The following is a 26074-nucleotide window of genomic DNA, read 5'->3' on the forward strand; positions in this document are numbered from 1 at the left end:
CCAGACAGTCCCTGTATCTCAGGCTTGCTGTTCAGTGCATGCATGAATACATGCAGATGGATGTGGTGTTAAAAATGGATGAAAGAGCTTTTAATGATATCGCCATCCCCAATGATGGCCAGTTTGATTGCTTGTTTATTATTGGTTATAGGTGAGAGGAGAGATGGAAAAAATTGTGAAGGTGCTTAGGAGCTGTCAACTTAAAAACCCTCATCTGAAGTCCTTTCCCATGGTCTTCATCCTTGTCTACATCTGCAGGAGATTTTCTTTACTATGGACTTGTTTGTTCCACCTTCAGTAAAAGACTTAGGCCAGCATCAGCAGAAAGGGCAAGAGGAGGACTGTGCGGGTTGGGTTGTGTCACCTTAGCTCTCCCAGCCCCATCTGTCCTGTGGGGTCACCCGTGAAGCACAGTTAGTGCAGACAGGAAAAGCAGTTCCAGCCTTTCTGGGAGGAAGGAGGTAGAGAAAAGAAAACAAAATACATTATTCTGTGGGAAATAGGAGTGTAAAAAACTCACTGTTTACTATGTTAAAAAAAGGATGGCACATTTATTGCTACATAAATGTTATATACATACTGTGTTTTCTGTTACAGTGACAGAAAAAAAAATTTGAACTTCTTGCTGCTGGTTGAAAAGGTTTATCAATAATACCTTGAATTTGACACAGGATACAAATCTGCAATAAACCAACAATGGAAACTGGAGAACAAGATGAAAAGCAGCTCATCTCCAACAATTCGCTCTCACAATACTCCATAGGAACTACACGGTATGCTAGAACCTACTATGCTCTTAAAATGCTATTGTAAATTTCTGATATTAATGAACAGGTTATGGTAAATAACCCTACATTTTCTTTAACTACCTAATATAATAAAATAAAGTAAGAAACTTTTTACTGAAAATTTTTTGATTTCAAAAATCTAGAAAGAGTAATATTTAGAATTCAAGAAATTTTCTTACAAGATTATTGTATAAAAGACTAGCTACAGTGAAAAATAAGCCAAATGTTTTTTTCTTTCTATTTTATGAAGGAAAGCTTCTGGACATACTGCAAAGTCTAATATAGCGAAAAAGACAACAAGCTCTGAAGAAAAAAGGCCAGGCAGTGGCTTATGTTCACTCACACATCATAAGCAATAACTTCTGTTTTAGCTGATTAACACTGAAATGAAGAACAAGGCCACAGATAAGAGTCTGATGTAACTGGAGAACATATGCGAATTAAGGTATGCAAATCAAGTCCACTAAGTCTGACTTGTTAGAAATAGTCCTGATGGAGGATCTGAAGTGCTGTCTTAATAGTTTGTTCTTTCAATTCTCCGGAGTCTGTAAGTTACAGAACGACTTGGGATTTTTCTTCCGTATGCAGACTGTGACTGATACTGGCTCTAAGGAGTTACTTAGCCAAGACCATTGTGTTCAGCATGTTTTTCTCTCTCAGGGCAGGGCTGCTGTGGTGGAAGACAGATTTCATGGAAGTTCAAAGTGATTACTGTGTCTTCAATACAACTATGAGGGGTTAGAGACAGAGGGCTTTAATGCATAATGCTAAAACGGACTGACAAGGACAGCTTAGCGCTAATCTGGCTCTTCTTGGGATGGGGGCAGGTGGTTTGCAGGTGATTAAATCACCCTTCTGCCCCACACCCCCACTGACCAGCCACCCAAAGGACAGAGATGTAAAGGCTAAGATAAGGATATGTGACCATTGCTCTTGGATTCCATAGGTAATTAGCCTCAGAGTGATTGTGTGCATTCATCACACTGCCTGTCCCGGTGATTACCAGGTTTTGTTACACTCACCATGATCATGGCCTGAAAAGTCATCTTTGTATTGTATTGAATGCATTTTGTGCTTACTTACAGCTAACACTTTACAAGTACTATATTATGTAGTACTTACTGCTTGGAAAACAAAGCAATTTCTAAAAAGTAGACTCTCCCTGGTAAGTGACACTTCTTGCTATTATAGCTTTACTATGAAACCTAGAAGCCTGAAAAGTCTTAGTGATTATTAGAAATAAAGCAATGTTTATTTGGGGGCAAATCCAGGGGACAAAACTTCCCCTTTCAAAATCTTAGCTAGGCTATGATCACAGATGGTGTCTGCTTACCACTGCAAGGACATGAACAAAGCACACAGGGCTGCAAGGAGGGTTCTGGACTGTGACCATAACCTATGCAGACTCAGATCAAATATAACAGCCACAAAGAGAAAATAAAAATGAGTGAAAAAACAAGAGAGAAATGCTATACCAAGTAATATTTTCCTATTTCATGGAAAACACTATTCATATGGCGAAGGTCGGAGAGGGCAACAAAGGACTCCCTTCCTTTTTAAGACACTAACAGGTATGCCGGGAATGCTAAGGGCCAATGGTTGCCACTGCTTTGTGAACAGCTTTAACAATGCTGGCATCAGCTGAGTGTAGATCAGCTTCCCACATGAACTCTTCCCTTTATATGTAGACCTCACAGTTCCATAACAATAAATAAAATTTGTAGTTACAATGCATTTGTCAATTCAGTTTAGGCACAAGGCAACTTCCACATTGAGTGGAGAGATGAGACAGTCTCTGATTGTGCAGAAGCGACACAATGCTTACAGCAGAATGATATGCTGCAAACACCTCGTGGGCCGGCGTTCTCTTATGAGCTTCCTATCCTCACTTCTGATGGAAGTGTTGACCAGTTGCTTTGATCATAGGATTACATTTGAGTTTCTTGCTTCAAGTGTTTTGTTTTTTCTTCTCCTTCCTGTCAGGTTTGTGTCTTCAGATAATCTGAGTTGTCAAGTCTTTATGAGGAGAGGTCACCTTCTAACTAGCCTACTGATGACTCTGGAACTGTAGCAGGGAGAGGACAATTAGTATACAATTATTAAAAACAACACAACTCCCCCAAATCCCAGTTGTTCATTACACCTAGGTTTGCACTAAGTTAGTTCAAGTGACTTACACTAGAGCCTCTTCTAAGATATCAGAGGTTCCTCCTTATCTGAGGGGGCTACGGCCCAGTATCCTCACTGGATGTCTGAAACCGAGACTTGCACTAAGATTTTTTTTTAAAACTATACACAAATGCTTAGGATAATGTTTACAAGTTAGGCAAAGTAAAATATAATAGTAAACAATAAACTTCTTCTAACAATATATTATAATGTAAGTTTATGCTTTGGGGCCGTTATTAAGCATGATAGTAACTGCTTCAACAAGTACTTATGACTGGACAGGATAATAAAAATGGCTACTTAGTAGCTGGTGAGCAGTGTATATGGTGTATGCATACTAGATAGCAGGAATTCACATCCTAGGCAGGGTGGAATATAATTTCATTATATATGTGTCTTAGGTCTTACTATGTATCCTGGGCTGGCTTGGAATTTGCTATGAATATTAGGTGAGCTTAGAACTTATAGAGATTTCAGAATGCTGGAATTAAAGGGATGTGGCAGCACATCCAGACTTTGTTATAAATTGTTTATAGACTACTGGTAGCTAACAAAAGGAAACTACAATTGGTAGGTATTGTTTTTGCTTCCACCCATTTCCATTTGTCTATAATATTTTAGATCTGTAAAAAATCAAAAAGAATCCCACAACCAAACTAACTTAAGAACTAACTATACGATACTGAAGGCAGGTTATAAAAATGAAGTAATGGCTGGGAAGTAATGAAGTAATGCCCTCAACTTCAGAATTTAGGAGGCAGAGGCAGGCAGATCTCCGTGAGTTCAAGGGCAGCTTGGTTCTAGGGCATTGAGGGTTACATAGTAAGGCCCTGGCTCAAGAAAAAGAAAAGCTAAAAACCAAAAATCCCCAAAGTGAAATTATCAGTTCTACTCTTAACCAATGCTGCTAGCTAAAATGCTACTGTTAAAACTCAACCTAACATCTTTATATTCATCTACCATTGGGTTATAGAGGATATTAAATTCATGACTAGAAGCACAGCAACTGTCCTGTAGAGAGGAGCCTGACTCAAATGGTTAGCAGAAGACTGCTCCATGGTTTGGCTTAGAACTTATCAAAAAAAGAACATGGAGCAAGGGTGGGAACAGACAGTCTGAGAAAAGTGTCACTGTGATATTGTTTTCTTGGAGAATGAGCACACGTGCTGGCTTACACCAGATCTGACATTTCCTTATGAGCCAGAAGCTATTCAAATGATCTGAACAGTAATTTGGTCTAAAATGACACTGGTTTTGATGAGACAACAGGATGACACACAGTTCACTGTATTCCAAATTACATGTGACCTTTACAATCACCAGTGCCTGAAGGAGATCCTCTCCACAGCTCTAACCATGTCTCCTTGCACTTCCTTCCCAGACCCATACGTACCTGGCTGATGTTTACAGATGACCCATAGGGTTGGTAGTTTCACTAAGCCCAGGATGGGTTCCTGGCAATGTGGTCGGTGGCTCTGCTGACACAGCAGAGACCTTTTCTTCTTCTCTTCTCTTAAGGCAGGCTGCTTTGGGGTTGAGGTTCCTCTCTACAGCAGGAGAGAACTGTTATCAGTATGTGAGAAGGCAAAATGAGGGGCTGGGGACAGTGACTGGATCTCCAAGCCTGAATGGTCTCTATTACCCAGGTTAGCCTTAAACTTGTGGCTCTCTTCCTGCCAAGGGTAGAGCTTGTTGGATCTTAAGCTGAATGAGAATGATTTTTATACTAAATCTCCTAATTTACAGAGGCAGCCAAGATAGGCTCGAACTGAACCTTCAGTATTAAATGAGATGCCAGAATTCTTAGTGATAACTTTGTATTTTCTTTATTTTTTGATTATTAGTCTTCTAGGGGGTTATTTTGTTTGAAATCAACATGTTAATTTTTAAACAAATCTTGGCAAGTTCCATTCATTATTTGTCAATCAAGTTTTCCTTAGAGCCCTGCTATGATAGTGTACATTAATTGGTATGAAGCTTGATACCCTCTTTATACCCAGAAAGACATCTGTGCTGCATCTCACATTTACCAGTTCAGAAAATTATTCCTTTGTAGGGAACAAATGAATGCAAGGGAGACAGATGACCATGGCATTCTTTCCTTTCCTACTCAGATGTACACAAAGAATAAGATGACAGAGTTCTTTCTGTGGCGTTGGTATAGTAAGGAAGGTGCTAAAACTTTTTTTTAGAAGACAGCCAAGATGACAATATATGATGTGTGATGCAGGTTGTAACTAGTGAAAATAGGGGCTACCATAAGAAATGTAAAGGTGGGTCTACAGAGATAGCTCAGCAATAAAAAGCACTGGTTGGTCTTCTAGAGACCCTGAGCTCAAACCTCAGGATCCATATGGTGGCACAAAACTGTCTATAACTATAGACTCATGTGATCTGATGCCCTCTTCTAGTATGCAGATGTTAATGTATGCACACATACACAGACATACAGACAAACAGACACACACACAGATACACACACACTGCATAAATATATATTTTAAAAATTGGAAAGGTAAGCATAGGTATCTTGCTTATAAATTTCTTACCTAATTTTTGTATCTGTTATAAGCATGTGCTATATGCTTATAACATACACATCATACACATCAAGTAACATACACATCAGTTTAGTGTCTTAGTGGACACAAAGGGATCATTTAAAACTAAACTGTAATGAGCATAATATTCATAGAAACTGCAAATTTTTTTTGAGACAGGGTCTCACTATGTAGCCCTAACTATTATGGAACTCACTCTGTAGACCAGGCTGGCCTCAAACTCAGAGATCCACCTGCCTCTACCTCCTCACAAGTGCGGGGATAAAAGGTGTAGTGAGATATCCACCCTGCCTGCACCTGTTGCATAACCATGCCCATTGGGGATGGGGACAGGGGCGGATGTGACCTGGAGGAATTAGGTCTGGGGTCTGGAACCCTGGAGCTTTCTCTTGCTTCCTGGATGGAAACAGAGAGCATCTGGAACATGCTGACATTCATCAGTCTCTGTTGTAAGTTATTTCTCCCTGAATAAACATCTAGTCAGCCTGTTTTCCCCATCCTTATTTTTCTGTAATAAAAAGGTGTGCACCACATAGGGCAAGGGAGAAAGGAAGATGAAGGGTGACTGCTAGCCCTAGTTCTGTCTGCCTTGGGAGACTCCAGGTTGGGGTTGGTCAGATTCAGTCTGAAGCACCACTGTAAACCAAAAGGAGTCAGAATAAACAAATACGTCTTTACAGAAATGGCTTGTCAGGACTGCAAGTATAGCAAGCCTTCCAAATGAACACATTATCAAATGTCTCAAATGCTGGAGCCATAGTCCAGGCAATGACAACTACACAAGCTTAGAAGACACTGCCAAGGACCAGGCACAGGCACTGGGAGAGACACTGGGCAGAGGGCATCTGATTGCTTTTCAGGGAGTCTTGAAAATGGGCTGTAAGATAAAGGCCGTGGACTTGAGGCCTATAGTCTGAAAATGGAAGAAAAAGCCTAGCTGAGAGTAAAGCAATCCCTAGCACAGCTGCAATTCAGTGTAGCTGAAGTTAGATGTCTGCTCAATAAAGAAGTCCACAGACAGCTCAAGTACAATGCGAAAATGTCAGAACTATACTCACAACAGTACAGCTACGAGGTAGCTGGACAAGCCTGGATGTTCTCTCAGACTTGGCTTTTCTGTTCTAAGTGCCTGCAGAGAACTACTGCAGAGTCATGTTACAAATGAACAAGGTCCACCTGTGAAAGGCAGGGTTTCTCACTTTTTTTCAAATAATGAAGCAGCTTTTATTTTAATGGCTTGGATTTGAGACTAGGAATTTCTACTCCCAAAGGTTTAAACAAAAATAAAAACAAACAAACAAACAAACAACTCTATCTTTTAGCTCTAATGCATGGTGGAAATGAAAAGGTGCTAAACAGGAATAAATTCTGGCAGCTTTGCTGAGCACTCAGACTTCCATGGGAGAGAAATGGCAGCTTTAACAGGAAACTGTTGGTGAAACTACAGTTAGAGTATCATGGGCTGAAAAGCGAAGGGAGAGTGCATATGGGACTTGCTCACACTGTTGCCCTGTTGCCTTTAGGGTGGGGCCAAGTGTTCATTTAGATACAGTTCAAGCAATAAGGGGGTGGTATTGTATTGATGAATATGAGAATGGCTGCTAAGGAAGGAACAATGTTCCTGTTACCGTCATGTCAGCAACACCAACTTTTCTGTGTTTCATTGAGGCTGTAATTCTTCAAGATCTGGTTTTGTTCATGAATATTTATCCTCTACATACACTTCTAGGGTTTTGAACAAGATGAACACATAGCTGATTTTAGCAACAGAGTGACTATGTACCCATTCCTACACATCAAACATACTGGAGGGACAAAGAGATGAATTTCCAGCTAACAGTTTTCATGAAGGTTTGTTCATGATTCCCTGAGTCATCATCTTTAGTAATGCTGAGGGATCATGGTTGTAGTTTTCAAGCACTTGCCTACGCTGCTCTACTTAAAACCCAACATAAACATTTAGATAATCCAACACAGTAGGAGAAGAAGTTGTTCACAAGCAAAGAGACTAGTATAAGGCTTGGGGTCCAGAGCTACATTTATTAATTCCTTGCAAACAGTTTACAGATAAAACATTAGCAACTGACAAGCTATACAGGTGACTGCTGAAACACAAGCTAGGTGGTAGAACTCCAAGGGCAGAAATGTTCACTATTTAACTGCCCAGCACAGAAGAGGTATTGTGACAAATATACCTAAACAAATGAAGTTTTAAAGCTTTCTGGGGATCTCATCAGACTTCATGAAAAAAGGAAACAGGATAATTGCCTCAGTCAACAGTGTGAACCCTTTCAAACCACACATATGTGACATGGGTCTGTCTTAGAAGTTTATGGCATTTCTAAAAGATCAATAAAGCAGCACCAAAAAAGTCCTGAGATCTGACATGGGTGTAAAGGACACCAGTGTGGTAAAGACAGGGAGGAGCCATGCCTAGTCATCCTACTAACCAGTAGCATTTGCAGAAAATCCAGAGTAAAGCATGGGAGGAAACCTTGTGCTGAGAAAGGAATACAACACAGTACAGAGAGGAGGGCAGATCTAGACAAATAAATTAGACAGACAGAGACAGATGCTGAGTCCACAGGAGCAAATGGACTCCAAGCTGAACAGCAGGCTAACACTGTTTGTTCTCTGCCTCATTTCATAGGATTAGTCTCTATAAGTTTGTGGGAGGCTCTCAGTCTGTACACACTGAGTCTCAGAAGTACAGGGAGAGCAGGATTCTGATGGCACAGACAGCAGTATTCAGACTTGCCTAAGCAAAGCACAGTTAACAAATGTTTGCCTGTCTGTCTCTGCTGGACTGACTTACCTCTGACTTGCTGTTCTAGACTAAGGATGACTGCCACGGCCTGATGAAGAATGAGGAGTTTTGTCTGAGGTTTTTCACTCTTCAAATGAAGCTGACACATTCGGCCAAGCTCCTTGAATGCCTCATTAATATCCCGCACGCGCAGGCGCTCTCTGGCATTGTTAGCCATCCGCCTTTCCTTCTCTCTTTCAATTTTCTGTTCTGGATTCAGATCCTCATCTTCATTGGTACTGCTGGAAAACAGCAGAAACAGTGTCCATGAGCTTCCCCACAGATAGGCGGACTGTGCCAAAGTATAACGTAGAAAATGAAAGTTGCAACCCCTACTAGACAAGACCAACTGCTGTACTTGTAGCTGTGACTGGATATTCCATTTCTTTCCTTTCTTCACTGCATCTGAACAGTCATTTAGTTAAGTTGTACCATGATTGTAAAACATTTATCATCACACATTTTAGTACAAAAGCCTTTCCATGAAAGCAAATTATTCATAAACAAGAAACATAATTCTACCACCTTGTTAAACAGACCAGATCCACACAGCAACAGCCTCAGTGTTACCAGGACCAGTTCAACACACTTAAGACTACACCCAATCTACAGTCCAATATATATATGCCAGTTTATCTTTTCAAAAAGATTTCCAAATCTCCCAGTTTTTGCCATATGTATATAAATGCATGTACACACGCACGCATGCGCGCGAACACGTCCCCACAGCTATTTGGTGCTGCAGCAGTAGAACTGAGGAACTGTGACAGGAACAACATGGCCCATAAACTGTAAGTATTGATGCTCTGGCCCTTTACAGTGGAAAGTCTACTGATTCCTAATGGACATGGAGAGAAGAAAGGATGCAAATTATCTCTAAAAATTTGTTCAGAATAACAAAACTATGAGTTAATATGACTAGATGTGGTCTCAGAATTCTCCAAATGAATTTACTTTCTCATTTATATTCTTCACATGAGGAAGTCATGTATTAAAACCACAGCATTGCAAAAACTCATTTTTTAAAAAAGTGAAACATTTAGGCTTTGAAAGCTGTGACAATGTCAAAGGCAAAGGAGCTCTATGTTAGGTGTAAATGGAAAAAAGGGTCATGGCTTCTTTTAGTTCCATCATTGCGGTCTCTTCTGTATTATAATACATGAAAAATATTAAATATCAATACCTGTATGTGATATATATATTGCTGACAAATGATTCATATATCATAAAATATGATGCATTGAAATACATTAAGTCATGCTGGATTTGGCTGATCATGTCTGTAATTCTAGCAACTTGGAAGGTTGAAGCAGAAGGATCATGAGTTCAAGACCAGGCTAGGCTACAATGTTTGAAAAACACAACATACATGAGCGCACATGCAAAAATCATCTAATTTTTTTTTTGCATTATTTTCTTTTTTAAGTTTTATTTTTTATGTGCATTGGTGTTTTGCCTGCATGTATGTCTCTGGGAGGGTGTTGAATCCCCTGGAGCTAGAGTTACAGACAGTTGTGAGCTGCCATGTGGGTGCTGGGAATTGAACCCAGGTCCTCTGGAAGAGTAGTCAGTGCTCTTACCCACTGAGCCATCTCTCCAACCCTCAAATCATTTAATTTTAATGTAAAACTAAAAAGCAAAAAACAAAAACTTAAGGAAGACACACAAATAATTTGAAATGAACATACTAATGGTCTAAATTCATGTTTGAAAGCAAGTTAATTTCAATTTCTGGAAAACGCTTCCTGAGAGTATCACTCTATCTGGAACTTTCCTTTTCACATTTTTCTCAAATTACTGCTGAAACCAGGAATAGCAAACCTTCTCTATAAAGGGTCAAATGGTAAATATTTCCTGTTTTGTTAGCCAAACGGTGTCTGTGGCAACTAACTCAAATCTGCCAATGTAAAGCAAACCTAGCCACAGATGACATGAAACCAAAGCATATGGTGGTTTCCAGTGATACCACACAATAAGCAACAAGCTAGTGCTTGCATGAACCCCATTAGATTCTGCCATATACATAGTTCTTTGATAGATCAAATATTTATTGGCTGACATACAACAGTTTAACCTATCCTCTCACTGTCATTTTATGCTATGAGCAACTGAGACAAGGTAGGCAGTTCCTTTTTTATATGAAGACACAAAGGGGTGTGAAATCATAACATTAGTCAAATATTCACATACCTTCTCTTTACAGATGTGAGGATGAAATGGGTAAATTAATATTTAAAAAAAATATCACCTAGGATATGGTTGGCTGTTACTAATGTATGGCACCCTTCAATGTCTCAAAACATTTTTTCTCTAGGACAAACATGTGAGGTTTAAGGGCCGGACACTAACACATACCTTGTTCTGCCTCTAGACGAGACCTTGATGTCTTTTTGGGAGGATTCATCGTCTGATTTCATGTCATCTGATGAAGGAGGCTCATGCAGGTTCTCATCTTTTTCTTTGTTTTCAGTCTTGATTTCTGTTGGAACAACATTTCCAGACTGATTTTGCAAGCCACCTAACAAAGAGGGAAATAAAACATTAAATGTAAGTTTAGATGCACAAGTTCTAATCAAGATGGTTCAGAGCATCCTAGAGGTGAATATACTTAGGGTTTAGGTTGTATCAAACATTCTGGAGGTAAAGGAAAGTACATTATTTAGAGCCAGGAAGAACTTGTCAGAAACCAGTAGTCAATAAGGCAGTAGTAGTCCTAATTTTACTTAGACATTTGTATTTATTCACAAATCTATATTGTGCCAAGGATCAGTTTTTTTCCTTTGAAAATTTTATGTCTCTCTAGTTCTATGAGAATCTCTAAAGCAACAGTTATTGTAATTCAAAGTTCTCAACAGACTAAGAAATCTATTTCTTACTGACAGTAGGGACTGTGCAGGCTAACTCATGAGAGAGGAAGTACTCAAGAGACCGGACAGGGAATGGAGCAGTAGTAGCAAGATGGCTGAATAAGAAACACTAGACAGTGACCCTCTGCATCCATAGACGGCAGTTCAAATGGCCAGTATTCCAAAGGACACTGCTTTCAACAGTACTGCTAAAAAAAGGCCAAAAGTTACCTCTGTAATTTTCTGGTGTTTTATGGTTCAGGTCTGTGTTTGAGGCAGCAACAGTACTAGATAGGACTGAATGATTGCCATTGAGATTGACTGAATCTTCCCGATGAGTTCCAACCTAAAGTGAAAAACAAAAAACAAAAAGTCACAAAATGGCCAAATTTTATTTTTATTTTTTGTGATAGGTCAGCTGGCAGCCTGATCCCAAGCTCCTTAATTCTCATGACTCTCCTGCCTTAGTCTTCTAAACAGTCAGAATTTTAGGCACACCCCACTTCACTTGCCTTTGTATAAGGTCATATATAGGATTTTATAGAGAATACAGTATGATTCATCTGAATTTAACAACTCTTTTTGGGTGTTACTTTTTCTGAGTCCCAGTGAACATTTAAACATACATGACAATAGTAAAGTATTTGAATCCAAATGTTACTTAAAAAAATAAGTTTTAAATTTTAAAATTGTTTGTAAAAGCCAAAAGTGCTGTCAAGCTAGATAAGGCACTCTAAAAGGGACAGCACCAGAGATCTCCATAAACCCTCTACATACCTGCTCCTGTGTTGAGTAAAATAGCCCCATACTGAAGGTACTGATGGTATTCATCTAACTGGCATCTTTTCATATATACAATAGCTTGTTTTTCCACCCTCTCACCCCTAATGCAAACCTAAAGTAATGAAATCTCCATATTTATTCTTAAGCTTTAAACAAACTTAACCCAAGCTATAGGTGACCCAAATGAGAAGGAAAAGCATACTAACACCAAGCATCAGATACTGCACTATTTTAAGAGAAACATGTTACAAATAAAGCTTTTTATTAGAATAGTAGCAGACTTGTCAACTAGAATATTAAGCCTTTAATTAAATAGTTTACTGCCTGGATTATTCAGAAGGACTGTTTTCAACAGGTCCTCAGCCTTAACAAGTTATCAAGCATTGACTACCTCAAGTGATTAGTGGACCTTTTAATCTTTTATGACTGTGGATTTTATCCTAAGATGTATAAATATCCTCATGTGGGTTTATCTTTTGATTTCCTGTGAGCGAAATAAAAGGCCCCAAAGCAGAGTTTCAGGCCATTGGGGCATCTGGCAGTGGGTCTGATTAGAACACCTCAGGTGTTCATCACACTTTTTAAGAAAGTATTTCTTTTATCCTTATTCTCATCTTTAATGTATTCTATAGCTTTCAAAATTATCTTGAGGATTAGCCGCCACTGAGAATTACTGTCACTGTTCCTTTTGGATGTTCTCGTCTATTCTTCTCCCCTAAGCCATGTAAATTTCATCATGCACTAGAACCATACCTTAAAGCAGAGAGAGAGAGAGAGAGAGAGAGATCATAAGAAAGACAAAGACTTCCAATGGCTTTCCACCTTTGAAAATCTTGGGCTTTAGGTTCCCTGTCCTTATTAAAGACAATGAAGAAAAGACTGAAGGAGAAACTTGCAGCAGTGTCAGGGGGACTCTGACCTAAGACATTTGGATCAAGTCTGTCTGTCCTTAATGCTTGCCTTCTTCCTACTAAGAGGAAAGGAAGGCCACTTGGAAATGCTATTTTAGGGGCTAAAGCCACACAAACCCAAGGACCGGTTTCAGGTCCTAGCACCCACATAAAGGCTGGGTGGGAGTGATAACAGCTTGTAATCTCAGTGCAAGGAAGACTGAGGCAGAGGAGTCCCAAGGGCAAGCTAGTTAGCCAGAGGAGCCTAACTGGCAAGCTCTGGGTTCAAGTGAGAGACACTGACTTAATATATAAGGTGGGGAACCAGAGAGAAGGACACGGAATGCTAATCTCTCCCTCTCCCCCTCTCTCTCTGACACAAACAACCCTCCTTCCCTCCCTCCCTTGAGAAAGACACCAGATGTTACACACACACACACACACACACACACACACACACACACACACACACACACACACACACACACCCAACCACCCCAGCCAGGGAAAAACTTTCTAGTTTTAATCTCTTTCTTTCTCTCTGCCTCTCTCTCTCTCTCCCACCCCTATGAATACAAACAAAATAAATCCTATTTTATGAAAAGACACAGGATAAACACAACATACAGCTGCTAATTCAAAGTGTGAACCTATTTTAAAGGAGAAATACCACAGAGGAATTTTGGCTCAGGAAATCTCTGAGATAAAGCAGAAGCTGAACTTTCTTTAAGTTTGTACACTTAAAACTCTACAAGTTAAGAGATGCTAATTCTGTTTTTTTCATATTCTAAATTATCTAAAAACAAAAACATGGAAACACCAAAGGAAATGGCCTTATAAACTTCAAAATACACAAATACTCAATCTGCATTACACAAGAGAAACCCAGCCTGAGCTGTAACAGCTGAGTTTTTCAGAGACAAAGCATCTGCAGAATTCCCACTTCCTTTACTTCAATAGCACTATTAAAAGAAAACAAAAAACTTTCTGCATTTTAACTAATAAAAAAAGTACTATGCCTGCCCTCTTCCTGACAAAAGGCTCTGCAGCAGAGGAAATAAAGTAGACTGTCTTACTTGGAGATACAAATGCTAGCAAGTATTTTTGACTCAATGGAACAGTCCGAGGTTATTTTTCTTACAGAACTCACAAAACTGGCCTCCAAAAATTTTTCTGTTGGCATATGTAGTAAAAATGTAAATTATGGTCTCAGACTAGCAGAAAGCTTGAAGTCTGGAGTTTCACATGTTAATGCAGTCAGCAGAAACTTTTTCTTTGTAACTTGATTCCCCTTGCAAATGGCCCTCATATATTTTCTGAAGAATCTGACTTCCACAGTTTAATAGTTCTCCTTAACCCTTGCCAACCCTGGCTCCCATATCCTTCCTTTAATCTGTGGCTCCACATTGACATGGCTGTCTACATGAACAACAGGTGTATAAACAGTTCTTTGTCTGTGCCAGAGCCTGTGGGCCAGCCAGATAGGACCATTTTAATTGTTCATCTCGTTAGCATACAGCTGACAGGCTGCTACAATTGGGGGAGTAGCAGGGATGGCAAACCCTAGGTCTGCTATGCTCTAAGTTTCAAATTCTTGTAAGAACCTCACTTCAGAATAAAAGGTCCAACCCACTCAATGACTTAGTCTTGCACACTGAACCTTCACAATATGTGTACAGCTTGACTTTTGTGGAACTTCTATAAGGAACTTCTTTTCATTTAATCTGGTCAGTGACTTTAGTACTTATAACAGAAAAAAAAGTTAAATCAAATTAGTTGACAAATTAAAGAACAGACTTTAAGTTTGTAGTATGAAGTCCTCTGATTCTATTCATTTGTGCTATTGTTCATTTGTACTATTTGCTGAGTATTGTCTTTACTCTGACTGTTATTAACATATAGACTAATTAAATGCTTTTTAAACACTGTCTAAAATATTCTGTTGGCTTAACTCATTTGAATCCATTTGTTGTTTCCTTAATCTTTATATTTCCTTAAGTATATAAATAACCCCTATTATTTTCAAAAAAATTTAAATACATTAAAATTTAAAACCACTAAACTATTCTAAAATAATTTGAATGTGAACATTTAAATGTGAATGAAAACAAAGACCTTAGAAGTTTCCATATATGGGAAAAATGGACTAAAACAGTAGGAGTGGTTATAAATATAATTCTTTTATTCAAGTGAAACCTAGATGCATAATTTTCTATAGTATGGAAACCCATTATAGAATTAACTCCTGCTGAATAGGAAAAATAAGAATATTTAAAGTTAGGAGGGCTGAGAAGATTGCTCACTTGGGTTTGCAAATTTGAGGATCTGAGGTTAGATCCCCAGAATCCACACAGGAAACTGGTTGTAGTAGGACAATCAGTTCTTATAAGAGGCAGGAACTGGAGGATCCTTGGAGCTTGCTGGCCAGCTAGCCTGGTTTATATGGTGAAGTTTCATACCCATGAGAGACCCTGTCTCAAACGAAAGTAGTTGGTGATTAAGAAAGCCAGGCATTGTGGCATATACCTTTACTCCCAACACCTGGAAGGCAGAGGCAGGTGAATCCACCCTGGCCAGCCTATTCAGTGAGTTCCAGGATAGCCAGGGCTACACAGAGAAACTCAAAACTTACTAACTAAAGAAATGACACCCAAGGATGTCTTCTGACCTTTATATACATGAATGTGCAGCCAATTTGCCTCATACAAAGACTTCAAATTTACTTCAGTCAAGTGACAAAAGGCTAAGAAATCTCTGAATAAAATATTATTCTTTCTTCAAGACCAAAACCCTCAAGCAATACCAAAAAATAAATTTAAAAAATGTCTGTATTAAATTTCTATAATCTTGTAACAATAAGAGTAAGAGATCCATGTAGAGAATTCATTACATACTATCAATCAAGACCTTTTAAGAATTTTTAAAAATGTTATTGGCTGGGTTTTGTGGACAGCGGGACTGCAAGAGGCGTCAATCGTGCCACTGAAAAAGCAGCTCATGGAGGTTAAACTTGGAGAGTTGCCAAGCTGGATCTTGATGTGGAATTTCACCCCCAGTGGCATTGTGGGAGCCTTCCAGAGAGGTTACGATCGGTATTACAACAAATACATCAACGTGCGGAAAGGTAGCATCTCGGGAGTTAACATGGTGCTGGCAGCCTATGTGGTTTTCAGCTATTGCATTTCTTACAAGGAGCTCAAACATGAGTGGCACTGCACACTTGAGCATAACCGCCTGTCCCACTCCCATCCATGAAGAACTCAACTGTGGCTGAATCTTCAAATCCTGACTAGGAACTAGTGTCTAATAAAAGGCGACTGACTGACTGGTTAAAAAAAAAAAAATGTTATTATTACTGCATACCATAGTACATGGGTAGAGGTCAGAGTACAATTTTATGAAATAATTTCTCTTATTTCTATGTGGGTTCAGAGAATTGAACTCAAGTCTTTAGGCTTGCATTGTCTGGTGACAAACGCCAAAGTTGCACCTTACTAATTTCAATAACTTTTTAAGGATTGGCATCAAGCTTCAATGGTAAACAAACACAGTCTCAATCTATCTTGGCATGGTCTGCAGTTGAAATCACTGTGACATTTTGTGAAAGACACAGGCAGTGGCAAGATGCTTCCCTGTTGGGCACAGGTCATTTTCTCCCCTCACACAGTGTTTCTCTGGGTAGCCTTAGCTATCCTGGAACTCACTCTGTAGGTCAGGCTGGCCTTGCACTCAGATCACCTACCTCTGCCTCCCAAGTACTGGGATTAAAGGCGTGTGCCGACACCTTTCTATATACAGCAATAAGTAGTAACCTTACCCTGACGAAGCACCTGTACAATGCACAAATGAAACTGACAATTCCATTCATTTTTTTGTTTAAAAAATGTTTAAGTTTTCGTTAAAATTCTTCTTGTTTGTAGTTTATTCCTAGATTAAACAAATGAAAGTAAAAGTAAAACCAAATTCTGATATTTCAATAGTTCTAAACACCATTTTAAATTCATTGATATATTTCATATATCAATCTCACACACTAATGTGCTTGAGACTCATGTTTTATATTTAATTTAGATATGGAAAAATAAAAAAAATATAAATGGAGAGTAGTAAATTAAATAAAAATAATGATTTCATTAAAAATGAAAAGCAAACATTAAAATGATATTGGGGGCAACCCCAATTATTTAAACAGGATGGATTCCCCCACTCCTGGTTCTTTTCTGATAAAATTTATCTCAGGTTATTTAATTTTTATGTTCACTAGGTAGCTAACTGACTGAAATCTCTTTAATTCTAGAATTTGATGCTGGTCAAGCATATCTAACAGAAAGAAACAATAGCTAACTGAAGTCTTTTGATACTGATTCTTACTAACACGTATTTTGGCAAATAGTGATTTTCTTACAATCTTGGTATAAAATAAGTATTTTTCTGGAACAATTTAAAGTAAAATTAATGGCATAATCCTCCTGTAACTAAATATAATCCAGAGGGATTGGGGTGTAGCTCAATGGAAGAACACTTGACTTGACTAGTGTGTAAGGCACTTGGGTCCATTCCCAGAACTGGAAAAAATGAAAGGTTCTTTTGTGTGTGAGAGTGGGGGTGGGGGCGGTGACACAAGATTTCTCTGTGTAGCTCTGGCTGTCCTGGAACTGGCTTTGTAGATCAGGCTGGTCTTGAACTCACAAGTGCTGAGATTAAAGGCCTGCCACTTGTCACTAGAGAGGGAAAGGTTCTTAACAGTTGAACTACTTTCCTGACAAAGAACAATGGCTTAGTTAAACTATCCATACAGACTTTACACTAATGGTAATCTTGTTTACTGATCTGTTTGCTTTGAAGGCCTGAGAAATGAGCTACTGTTACTACTTTTTTGAGATACAGATTCACATCAACTTTTCATCCATTTCAGCCCATCTTGGCTCTTCTTAAATACTTAAATTGCTTCAACAAAAGTAGTTATTATTAAAATAGCTTATTGTGGTGCATACACCTTTATTTCCAGCACTTGGAAAGCAGAAGCAGGATCTGAGTTCAAAGCCAGCACCAGCCCAATCCACAGAGTGAATTCCAGGGCAGCCAAGGCTATTTACTGCCTCAAAACAAACAATTAAAAAAAAAAAAAAAAAAAAAAAAAAAAGTCTAAAAACAAACCAAAACCAAACATAAAGAAAACCAAAAACCAAACCAAAAATTCCAAGAAAAAGGAAAACAAAGAACAAAACAAAATGAAACCATGTCAATCTCCATTTTATTTACTGGTAAGTCAATTTATGATCAGAGTAAGGAACTGACAAAGTGGGCCCGTAGATAAATCTTGTCCCCTTTTCTCTTTTTTTTAAGGAACCTATTTCTGTAAATAAATGATCCTGGAATTCAGCAAAACCACCTCCCCCCATGTCAAAAGCTGCTGTAATTTACAACATCATATTGAGTCATTTGGAGAGGTGGGGTGGAGCTCAGTAGACTGGTTTCCCATCAAACATGCCCTAGACTCAATTCTTATTCTCACCAGAGTCAAGTACTGTGACAGAGATCACACAATATGCAAAGCTGAAGATGGCTGAAGCTTTCCCTTCGTACAGAACACAAGTCAAATCTTTTCTAAATGCTAGGAAAGAAAGCAGTATCACATTTAAACCTATGATCTGGATACTCACCTACAATAATGTCCTTAGAATAAACTCATTGAATAAATAAAATATTTGAATGTTCTAGTGAAGATATTTGTGTCTAATACAATAACTTTATAAGTTATAAATGGAGTGATGGCCAGGCAATAGTGTGGTGCACATCTTTAATTGGGAGGCAGAAGCAGGTGGATCTCTGAGTTTGAGGCTAGCCTGGTCCAGAGTGAGTTCCAGGGCAGTCAGAGCTACACAGAGAGACCCTGTTTCGAAAAACCCAAAACAAATAAACAGATGAAAATGAGATGTTTTTGAGAAAGATTATCTCATAAATCCTACAATCAACGGATTACTTCTGTGGTCATTTTATAAGCAACTATTTTTAGAGACCAAACACTAATTCACCAATGTTAAAGAAAAAGCTTTCACATTTCTGATAAAAATGGGAAGAAGTTTTAGAATATAAAACCACATTTTTTCTTTTCACAGTCAGTTAGAATATATAGTCAGAATATATGAAAAGAGATTAACTCTTGAAGCCCAATGAAACAGACACAAAAATGTGTTCCTAAATCATATATATCCTGTGAGAACAAGGAAGGTTGAAGTCTTCCTGTGATCATCTATCTATTCCATCCTTTGATCTTAACTCAGACTCAGCTATAAGCTGAGTCTGGAAGGATGAGAAACAAACACTGGCTCACCAGAGGAGGTCAGATCCTGTCAGACACTTTCTGAGTAAAACCTGTAGCAATGCATGATTTCTATAACTAACATACTACTGATTGTTTATAGATAGGATGGAGAAAATGGATACTAGGTGGTTACCTAACAAGACACGTGCTCTCTAAAAACAGAAAGAACTGAAAAGGTCTTGATATACACTGGAAAACAGCTTGGGCTTAACTGCTGTGGCTTGGATGTTACTGCTTTCAAAGGGTTAGAGTCACTACTTTTTAGAAGGTCCCTCTTTGTAGAACACTATGAGGTTCCCCCAACCCCTATCAGAGTATCTCTTTGGAAGGCAGATTCAGGCAGAACTCTGTAAGGTAGAGGCCAGTAGGGCTACAAAGTGAGTACCTTAGAATTAGCAAAAAGTAAAACAAAACAAAACAAACAAACAAACAAAACAAAAAAAGCCTTAAGAGAGGAATACAAATTGCAAACTCTTCAAAGACCAACCTGAGGTTTAAAGATAAGATTTTCAAGTCATTCTGCTAAAAATAAAGAATAAGTTAAGTAACATATCAGCAACTTATTATTAATCTGGTTTTCTATATCTATAGTTGTAAATGCCATGTTTCTAGTCTAATTATACCACTAAAAATTTTATTTTTGAGACAAATTCTTTCTATGTAGCACTAGCTGGCCTTAAAATCAGAGAACCACAAGCCTCTACCTCTCAAGTGCTGGGATTAAAGGCATGTGCTCCAAGGCTCTACTAAAATTTTTCTAATAGTTGTAGTGAAGATGATTCATATCTGAGTTTAATAATTCATGAATGTTTTCATATTAGTTTAATCAGCAAAACTAATATAGAAGGTGGTTAAAATCCAAGATTTCCTGCCACTCAAAACAAAAAAAAATGTCTCTAACTGCTAAGATGTGAGGTGGAAATAGTGAGATTAGAAACCAGGTGGCCTTTGCTACTTTCTGTGGACATGCAAATGTGGAAACCTGGAATTAATACCACTTTACAGAAATCAGGCCCTCAGCATTGGGGCACTTAATTGCCGTGGCTATAGAAGAGTTTTAGCCTTGATCACATGGTTTATAGTCTGAAATCTGTTTCATAGGAAAATATTTTGCAACATGTAGTGAACTTTAAAAACCAGGCAATAAAACATGCAGCCACATGGTATCAGCTATCCAGCAAGTTCAAAATAAATCTTTAAAAGACAATTTGGATGAAAAATAATGCAAGACATTTGATGCAGATTTTTTTATATACATAGCTTTAAAAGTCTATGCTTTTTCCTTTCTAAAGATGAATTAAATTATCTTCTGATGGGACTAATTTAAAATAATTTCCTTTGTTATCTAACAATCATTCTAGCTGCTCCCTTATCCCATACCCCCCACCCTCCTTTATTTGGGAAAAAAGGCTAAATTTGGACCTATACAAATTTAGAGTTTCAGTTTTTAAATTTTTGCTATTGAAGGCAAGTTCTAGATGATAACAACTTTTCTAGACTAGAAGATTTTCTGAATTAGAAAAATAACTTTCCAGATTAGTTTTTTTTTTTTTTTTTAACTGTGGTACTGAAGACTGAACCCAGGTCCTCATACATGCTACAGAAGTACTCTACCATTGAGCCACATCTCCAGCCCTTCTTCTTTTTTTTTTTTTGTAAACATTGTAACAGGGTAATCTTACTAAGCACCCCAAGATGACCTTAAGCTTGCTCTTCTCCTAGTTCAGCTTCTGAATAGCTGAGATGATAGGACTGTGACACTGGTCCCAGCTAGATTTTAAGCTCAATCATGCTTTACAGGCTATGCTATTCATCTTCCTACTCACTATCCAAGTTATACATTGTTATTCCAATGACTATGTATCTGGAAAAAAAGACCAGGCTAAAGCTAATAGATCTCTGTACAAAGTTTCTTCTTTTTGTATGTGGCCATGGCAGAATCTGACAGACCATATGGTAACCAATAAAGGAAAGTTGAAAATGCTCCCTTTAACATTCCATTCAAGAAAAGAACTCTTTAACCCTTTCCTCCAAATTTCATGAAAAATAATTAGGATAATAGGGGTAATTGCACATAAGAGGAACATGATTTACCATCGAAGCTGATCGACTGTTTGTAACAAGGCTTGATCCTCCATAATTTGAATTGAGGTTTCCAATTGGTGCATTATGGGATGGTCCCAATAAACTGTGTATATCACTGTGGCTAGTAGGCAGACTGGTAGAAGGTCCAACTGCATGGTTCCGAAGCACATGGATAGCATCATCCAGTCTGTCCAAACGGTCCTCCATTCGAGACTGCTGTAAGGATCAAAAACAACATGGGGTAGGGTGGTTACTGATGGTATCGACTCAATTTCCTAAGCTTCTACATCTCCTATTCAGGGATATATGGAAGGCAGCAAGTGCAATGCAGTATCAACTAGCTTCAAAAAGGACTACCTGCACTTCAAATCAACAACAAAAAAATGCAGCTATCTTCAGACTATGATGAATTTTCAAAGCCGTGGACACAAGTTACTGCTTTATAAGATGAATTTACCAATCTACCATGAGGTTATTTCTTTTAGTTTCTATAATAAATGAAGGCTGCTATGTCAATACTCAATTACAGATGTTGGAAAGGAATAAATTGTACTTTAACATGACCTCTGAAAGATGTCAATTTGGGGAAATGCTCTCAAATCCATTTAGTTTAAGTTTAGGTGAAGAGAACACACCTATGTTCAATGGTGTACACATCCAGATAAGCTCTTTAATAAAACTGAAGGAAAGATATCTACTGCCCATGGATCACACATGCCTTATACACAAACACATTAGACTTCTGGAAATCAAAAGCACATGCCAGTAGAGCTCTTAAAAGAAGCCGTTCTCAACAGACACGTCTACTTTCAGCACTGCTACAAGAGCAGCAATGCTTATATGTTTGATTTTTAAAAGACGCTGAAGTCTGTATAGCTTGATAATTTTAAATGGATAAGGGACGTATAAGTAATTTAAACACACAAAAAAGGCACCATCTAAAAGAAATAGTACCTCACAGACATCCTTTAAGAAGGACATTGCATCTTGCAAATGCTCGTGAAGTTGCTGCTCAACTCGATTTTTCTGGCAAAGTCAAGACAGAACAGGAGGCAAAGCACAGGTTAAGATTAACTCCAAAAGAGATGAGGAAATAGCTGATGTGCTTGTTGGCATAACCTGTTAGTAAAGTTAATGTGGAAATCTGCAAGATCTACTTGTATTAAGTTCTGAAAAGGCTGGGATTTAACAGGGACTCACAAGGTTAGCATCTAAACAGCGCACACTGCTTGGGTTTGCTTGCAGAATACATGAGAAGACAACTTTCCCTCAACTTAAAATATTTTGTTAGGCACAGAAAAAGAGTGTTTCTGTTTGCAACATGGAATTACTAAATGAGAACATGACTTAGCATCTCACCAGATCACACTCATTTGCTTATTTTTATTATACTTTGTGATTCTGGATTACAAATGTAAGCACACAAAAGCAACAGTATGAACATTCTACTACATCTTGTAGTATTAGTCCTATTTGTCTGGCAAGCAATGTTGTGCTTGCGTGGTTTGTACTTCTTTATTATAAGAAAACATCAGAAATACTTTTATAATAAAAAATTAACATTAATGTAAAAGTCTCATATAAATATAATAAACAACACATGATTTTGAATCAATGTATTTGATTTTTTGTCCTTTTTAAAGATAAATTACCTCTTACATATAAACATTGACAGTATAGAAAAACTATTTTTTTTAAAAAAGAAATAAAAATCCTTCAGTATTCCTTTAATTCAATTCCTCTATACTATACAAGTCATGAAAATAAGGACACATAAAGTGTCATATTGTCTACTAAATCAGGTCATCTGTTAGCAAAGAATTTGTGAGCAATGCTATCCTGTTTCTTCACTGTTATATAAGATTTAGAAACAACAGCAAAACCACTACTAACAAAAATCCCCTCTGAACCATAAAGCAAAACTCTATAACACCTGTAAAGACAGTAGACGGCTCTTACCAGGGAGTGAAGTGAGTTTTCATAGCTTGGAGATGAAGGAGCTTGCCCTCCAGCTCTGGGCCACTGACTGGTACCTGTTACATCAAAAAGCATTTACATGCATGGGTGAACTCAGTGTCTTGGTAATGTTATGGAAAGTGTAAAGATACTCAGTAATCATACACATATAATGGAAAGCTTGTTTACCATTCATAATAATAACAACTTATAAGCATAAAACTGTAGAAAACGTTTTCACTATTAATATACTGATTTAGTAAGTTGATTAAACAGGTAAAGGTCTGTAAAACATAGCTAGCATTATGTTTGTATATTATTTAGACTTTGTCTATAGACGTGTGTATTTTTGAAAATGTATATCCTTTTTAAATGTTTGTATCCTCACAATGGCTTTACAATGTTTGATAATGATATTAATGATGACAATACTTACTGCTTTTCTGTACTATATTTGCTTAATTACCCACATCTCACAACTAGCAATTTTGAGATAGGTCTCCTTATGTAACCTTGGCTGTCCTGAAACTTGCTATGTAGACAAAGACAACCTTGAACTTAGATCTGCCTGCCTCTACCTCCTAAGAGCTAGGATTAAAGGCCTGTATTACCACAGCTCAGCTGGGTTTTGATGCAGTAGCAATGCTATTCTGATTGTTGTCACAATACACATAATTGTTCCCCCCCCCCCCGGGAGCATATTTCCAAATGAAGTATTATTTCTCAATTGAAAGAATGTACACATGCCGGGCAGTGGTGGTGCACAGCATTAATCCTAGCACTTGGGAGGCAGAGGCAGAGGCAGAGGCAGAGGCAGGAGGATCTCTGTGAGTATGAGACCAGCCTGGTCTTTAAGAGTTAGTTTCAGGATAGGCAACAAAGTGCCACACAGGGAAACCCTGTCTCAAAAAACAAAACAAAACAACAACAAAGAAGAGTCTACACACATTCATATGCATCTTCTGGTAGGGATGAAGCAGTTTCAAAGGCTAAAATGAACTAGGGTACACCGTCTAAAAATTTTTTAGGCAGGGAGGCGATTATAAACTAAAGACCCCAAATTACTGAAACAAAAAATCATTTCAGCCAGATGGCAGTGGCACCTGCCTTTAATCCCAGCACTCAGGAGGCAGAGGCAGGCGAATCTCTGAGAGTTCAAGGCCAGTCTGGTCTACAGAGTGAGTTCCAGGACAGCTAGGGCAACACAGAAAAACCCTGTCTCAAAAAACAAACAAAAAATAAAAACCATTTCAACCATTTTTGGTCCAATCTTCCTCCATACCCTTATGTGATCAGTCTATGATAGGAGCCAGATCATCAAATTGGATGTTCTGAAATGTTTGAAGACAGAACAGTCAGTAGGCAAACAGATGCCAGTAGTTTCTCTGGTTCCTCGATAGCTTAGCGTGTGGATGTACAGGGATGCACTGTATCACTCACATGAGAAATTTGTCCTCAGAAGACTGTGTATGTATGTTGGGGGCTGAACCCAGGGTCTCATGTATGTTAGATAAGGGTTCTACAACTCATTAAGCTATATCCCCCAGCCTTTTGTTTATACTTTTGGATAGTGGTATAAAGAAACCATGAGATGGCTCAATGGGCAAAGATAACTTGTTGCCAAGCCTCAAAACTGAGTTTGACATCTGGAACCTACGTAATAGAAGAAGAGAACTGACTCTTGCTAGCTGCTCTGACTTCTAGGTATATTCACCATGGCAGGTGTACACACACACACACAAATTATGCAGAGATCTACCTCTGCATAGAAGGGGAAACTGGTTGAGACATAAAAAATAATAATGATACATCACTTAAAAAAAGACACATACTTAAACTTACTTTGTTGTTGTTTTACTACTGATTGGTCACTGTTACACCACAAGGTTAAAACAGAGTATCAGCAGGGTTAAATCAGTGGTAGATATCTCTCTGAATGTTATACAAATTCTCAGCTACATTTCATGGAAAAAGGTCCTATAACCTAATATTTTATGTCGTTGGGCACAAAGGGGATGACAGATAGTTACACAAGGCAGAGCTAGCTCATAAGTCAGCACCATCATCTGGTAAAATTGAGAACACGGGCATTTAGTGGAGGCTGGGAGTGTAGCTCCCAGAATGTGTAAGTCCTAGAATGTGTAGGTCTCTAAGTTAGATCCCTAGCATGTGGTGTACACACACACACACACACACACACACACACACACACACACACAAAAGGAGAAAAAAAAAACCCAGTTTTTATCTTAATCTGCCTTATAGAGATGATCTTAAGAATATGAAAACATGCCACTAAGTGAAATGTCTTTCTGGTAATGGAACACTAATACCATCCACTTGATACTAGAAAGCACTATAAAATTCGTCTTTGTAAAATTTGCATGAGAATAAAATACACAGTTAAATTTAGAATCATACTGGTGCCTCTACCATCTCATTACCAACTGTTGCATATAGGACAATAGGGAAAATTAATGGTGCAAAGGCTGGAAGTCTTGGTGTGATTTAAATAGTCTGCTCTTCCTCCCCCAACCCATCACCAAATGTACACAGGATCAGAGCATACTTTGTGGGAAACAATTTCTTTAACTATCCTAGAGTCTTTTTTTTTTTTTTTTAAACTAGCTACTCTAAAAATATGGCTCTTAGTTTAGAAGGATTATATCAAATTTACTTATTAAAATTTTACTGGACATATAATTTATAAGAAACAAGCTAGGTGGTGACTAGGGTTAGAGCTGAATTATCGATGGTGAATACTTTGGTCATACCTATATTTATGCAGTGTTTCTGACTTGTTCTTACTCTGACCGTCGTTTAGTAAGTACTTCACCCAGTAGAACTGGTTCAGAAACTAAGAGA

At 38.1% G+C, this 26074-nt stretch overlaps 1 protein-coding gene across 7 annotated transcripts in view; it reads right to left on the reverse strand.

Moving 5' to 3' along the window:
• Positions 1 to 531: 531 nt before the first annotated feature.
• Tcf12 (transcription factor 12) overlaps positions 532 to 26074 on the reverse strand; it is a 238031-nt gene continuing 212488 nt past the window's right edge. For 2 of the 7 annotated variants that reach the window (XM_051197919.1, XM_051197924.1), the window contains 8 exons: positions 23213 to 23286; positions 22208 to 22279; positions 21263 to 21469; positions 11402 to 11516; positions 10680 to 10842; positions 8334 to 8566; positions 4351 to 4504; positions 532 to 2853 (listed from right to left, as the gene is read on the reverse strand). In XM_051197919.1, coding sequence (XP_051053876.1) covers positions 4362 to 4504; positions 8334 to 8566; positions 10680 to 10842; positions 11402 to 11516; positions 21263 to 21469; positions 22208 to 22279; positions 23213 to 23286 — 1007 coding nt within the window. In that variant the 3' untranslated portion in view covers positions 532 to 2853; positions 4351 to 4361. The remainder of the gene's footprint in view (positions 2854 to 4350; positions 4505 to 8333; positions 8567 to 10679; positions 10843 to 11401; positions 11517 to 21262; positions 21470 to 22207; positions 22280 to 23212; positions 23287 to 26074) is intronic. The other 5 variants (XM_051197922.1, XM_051197925.1, XM_051197921.1 and 2 more) reach the window with 4 other exon arrangements.

Source organism: Phodopus roborovskii, unplaced genomic scaffold (assembly GCF_943737965.1).
Source record: "Phodopus roborovskii unplaced genomic scaffold, PHOROB, whole genome shotgun sequence".
NCBI classification, from domain to species: domain Eukaryota; kingdom Metazoa; phylum Chordata; class Mammalia; order Rodentia; family Cricetidae; genus Phodopus; species Phodopus roborovskii.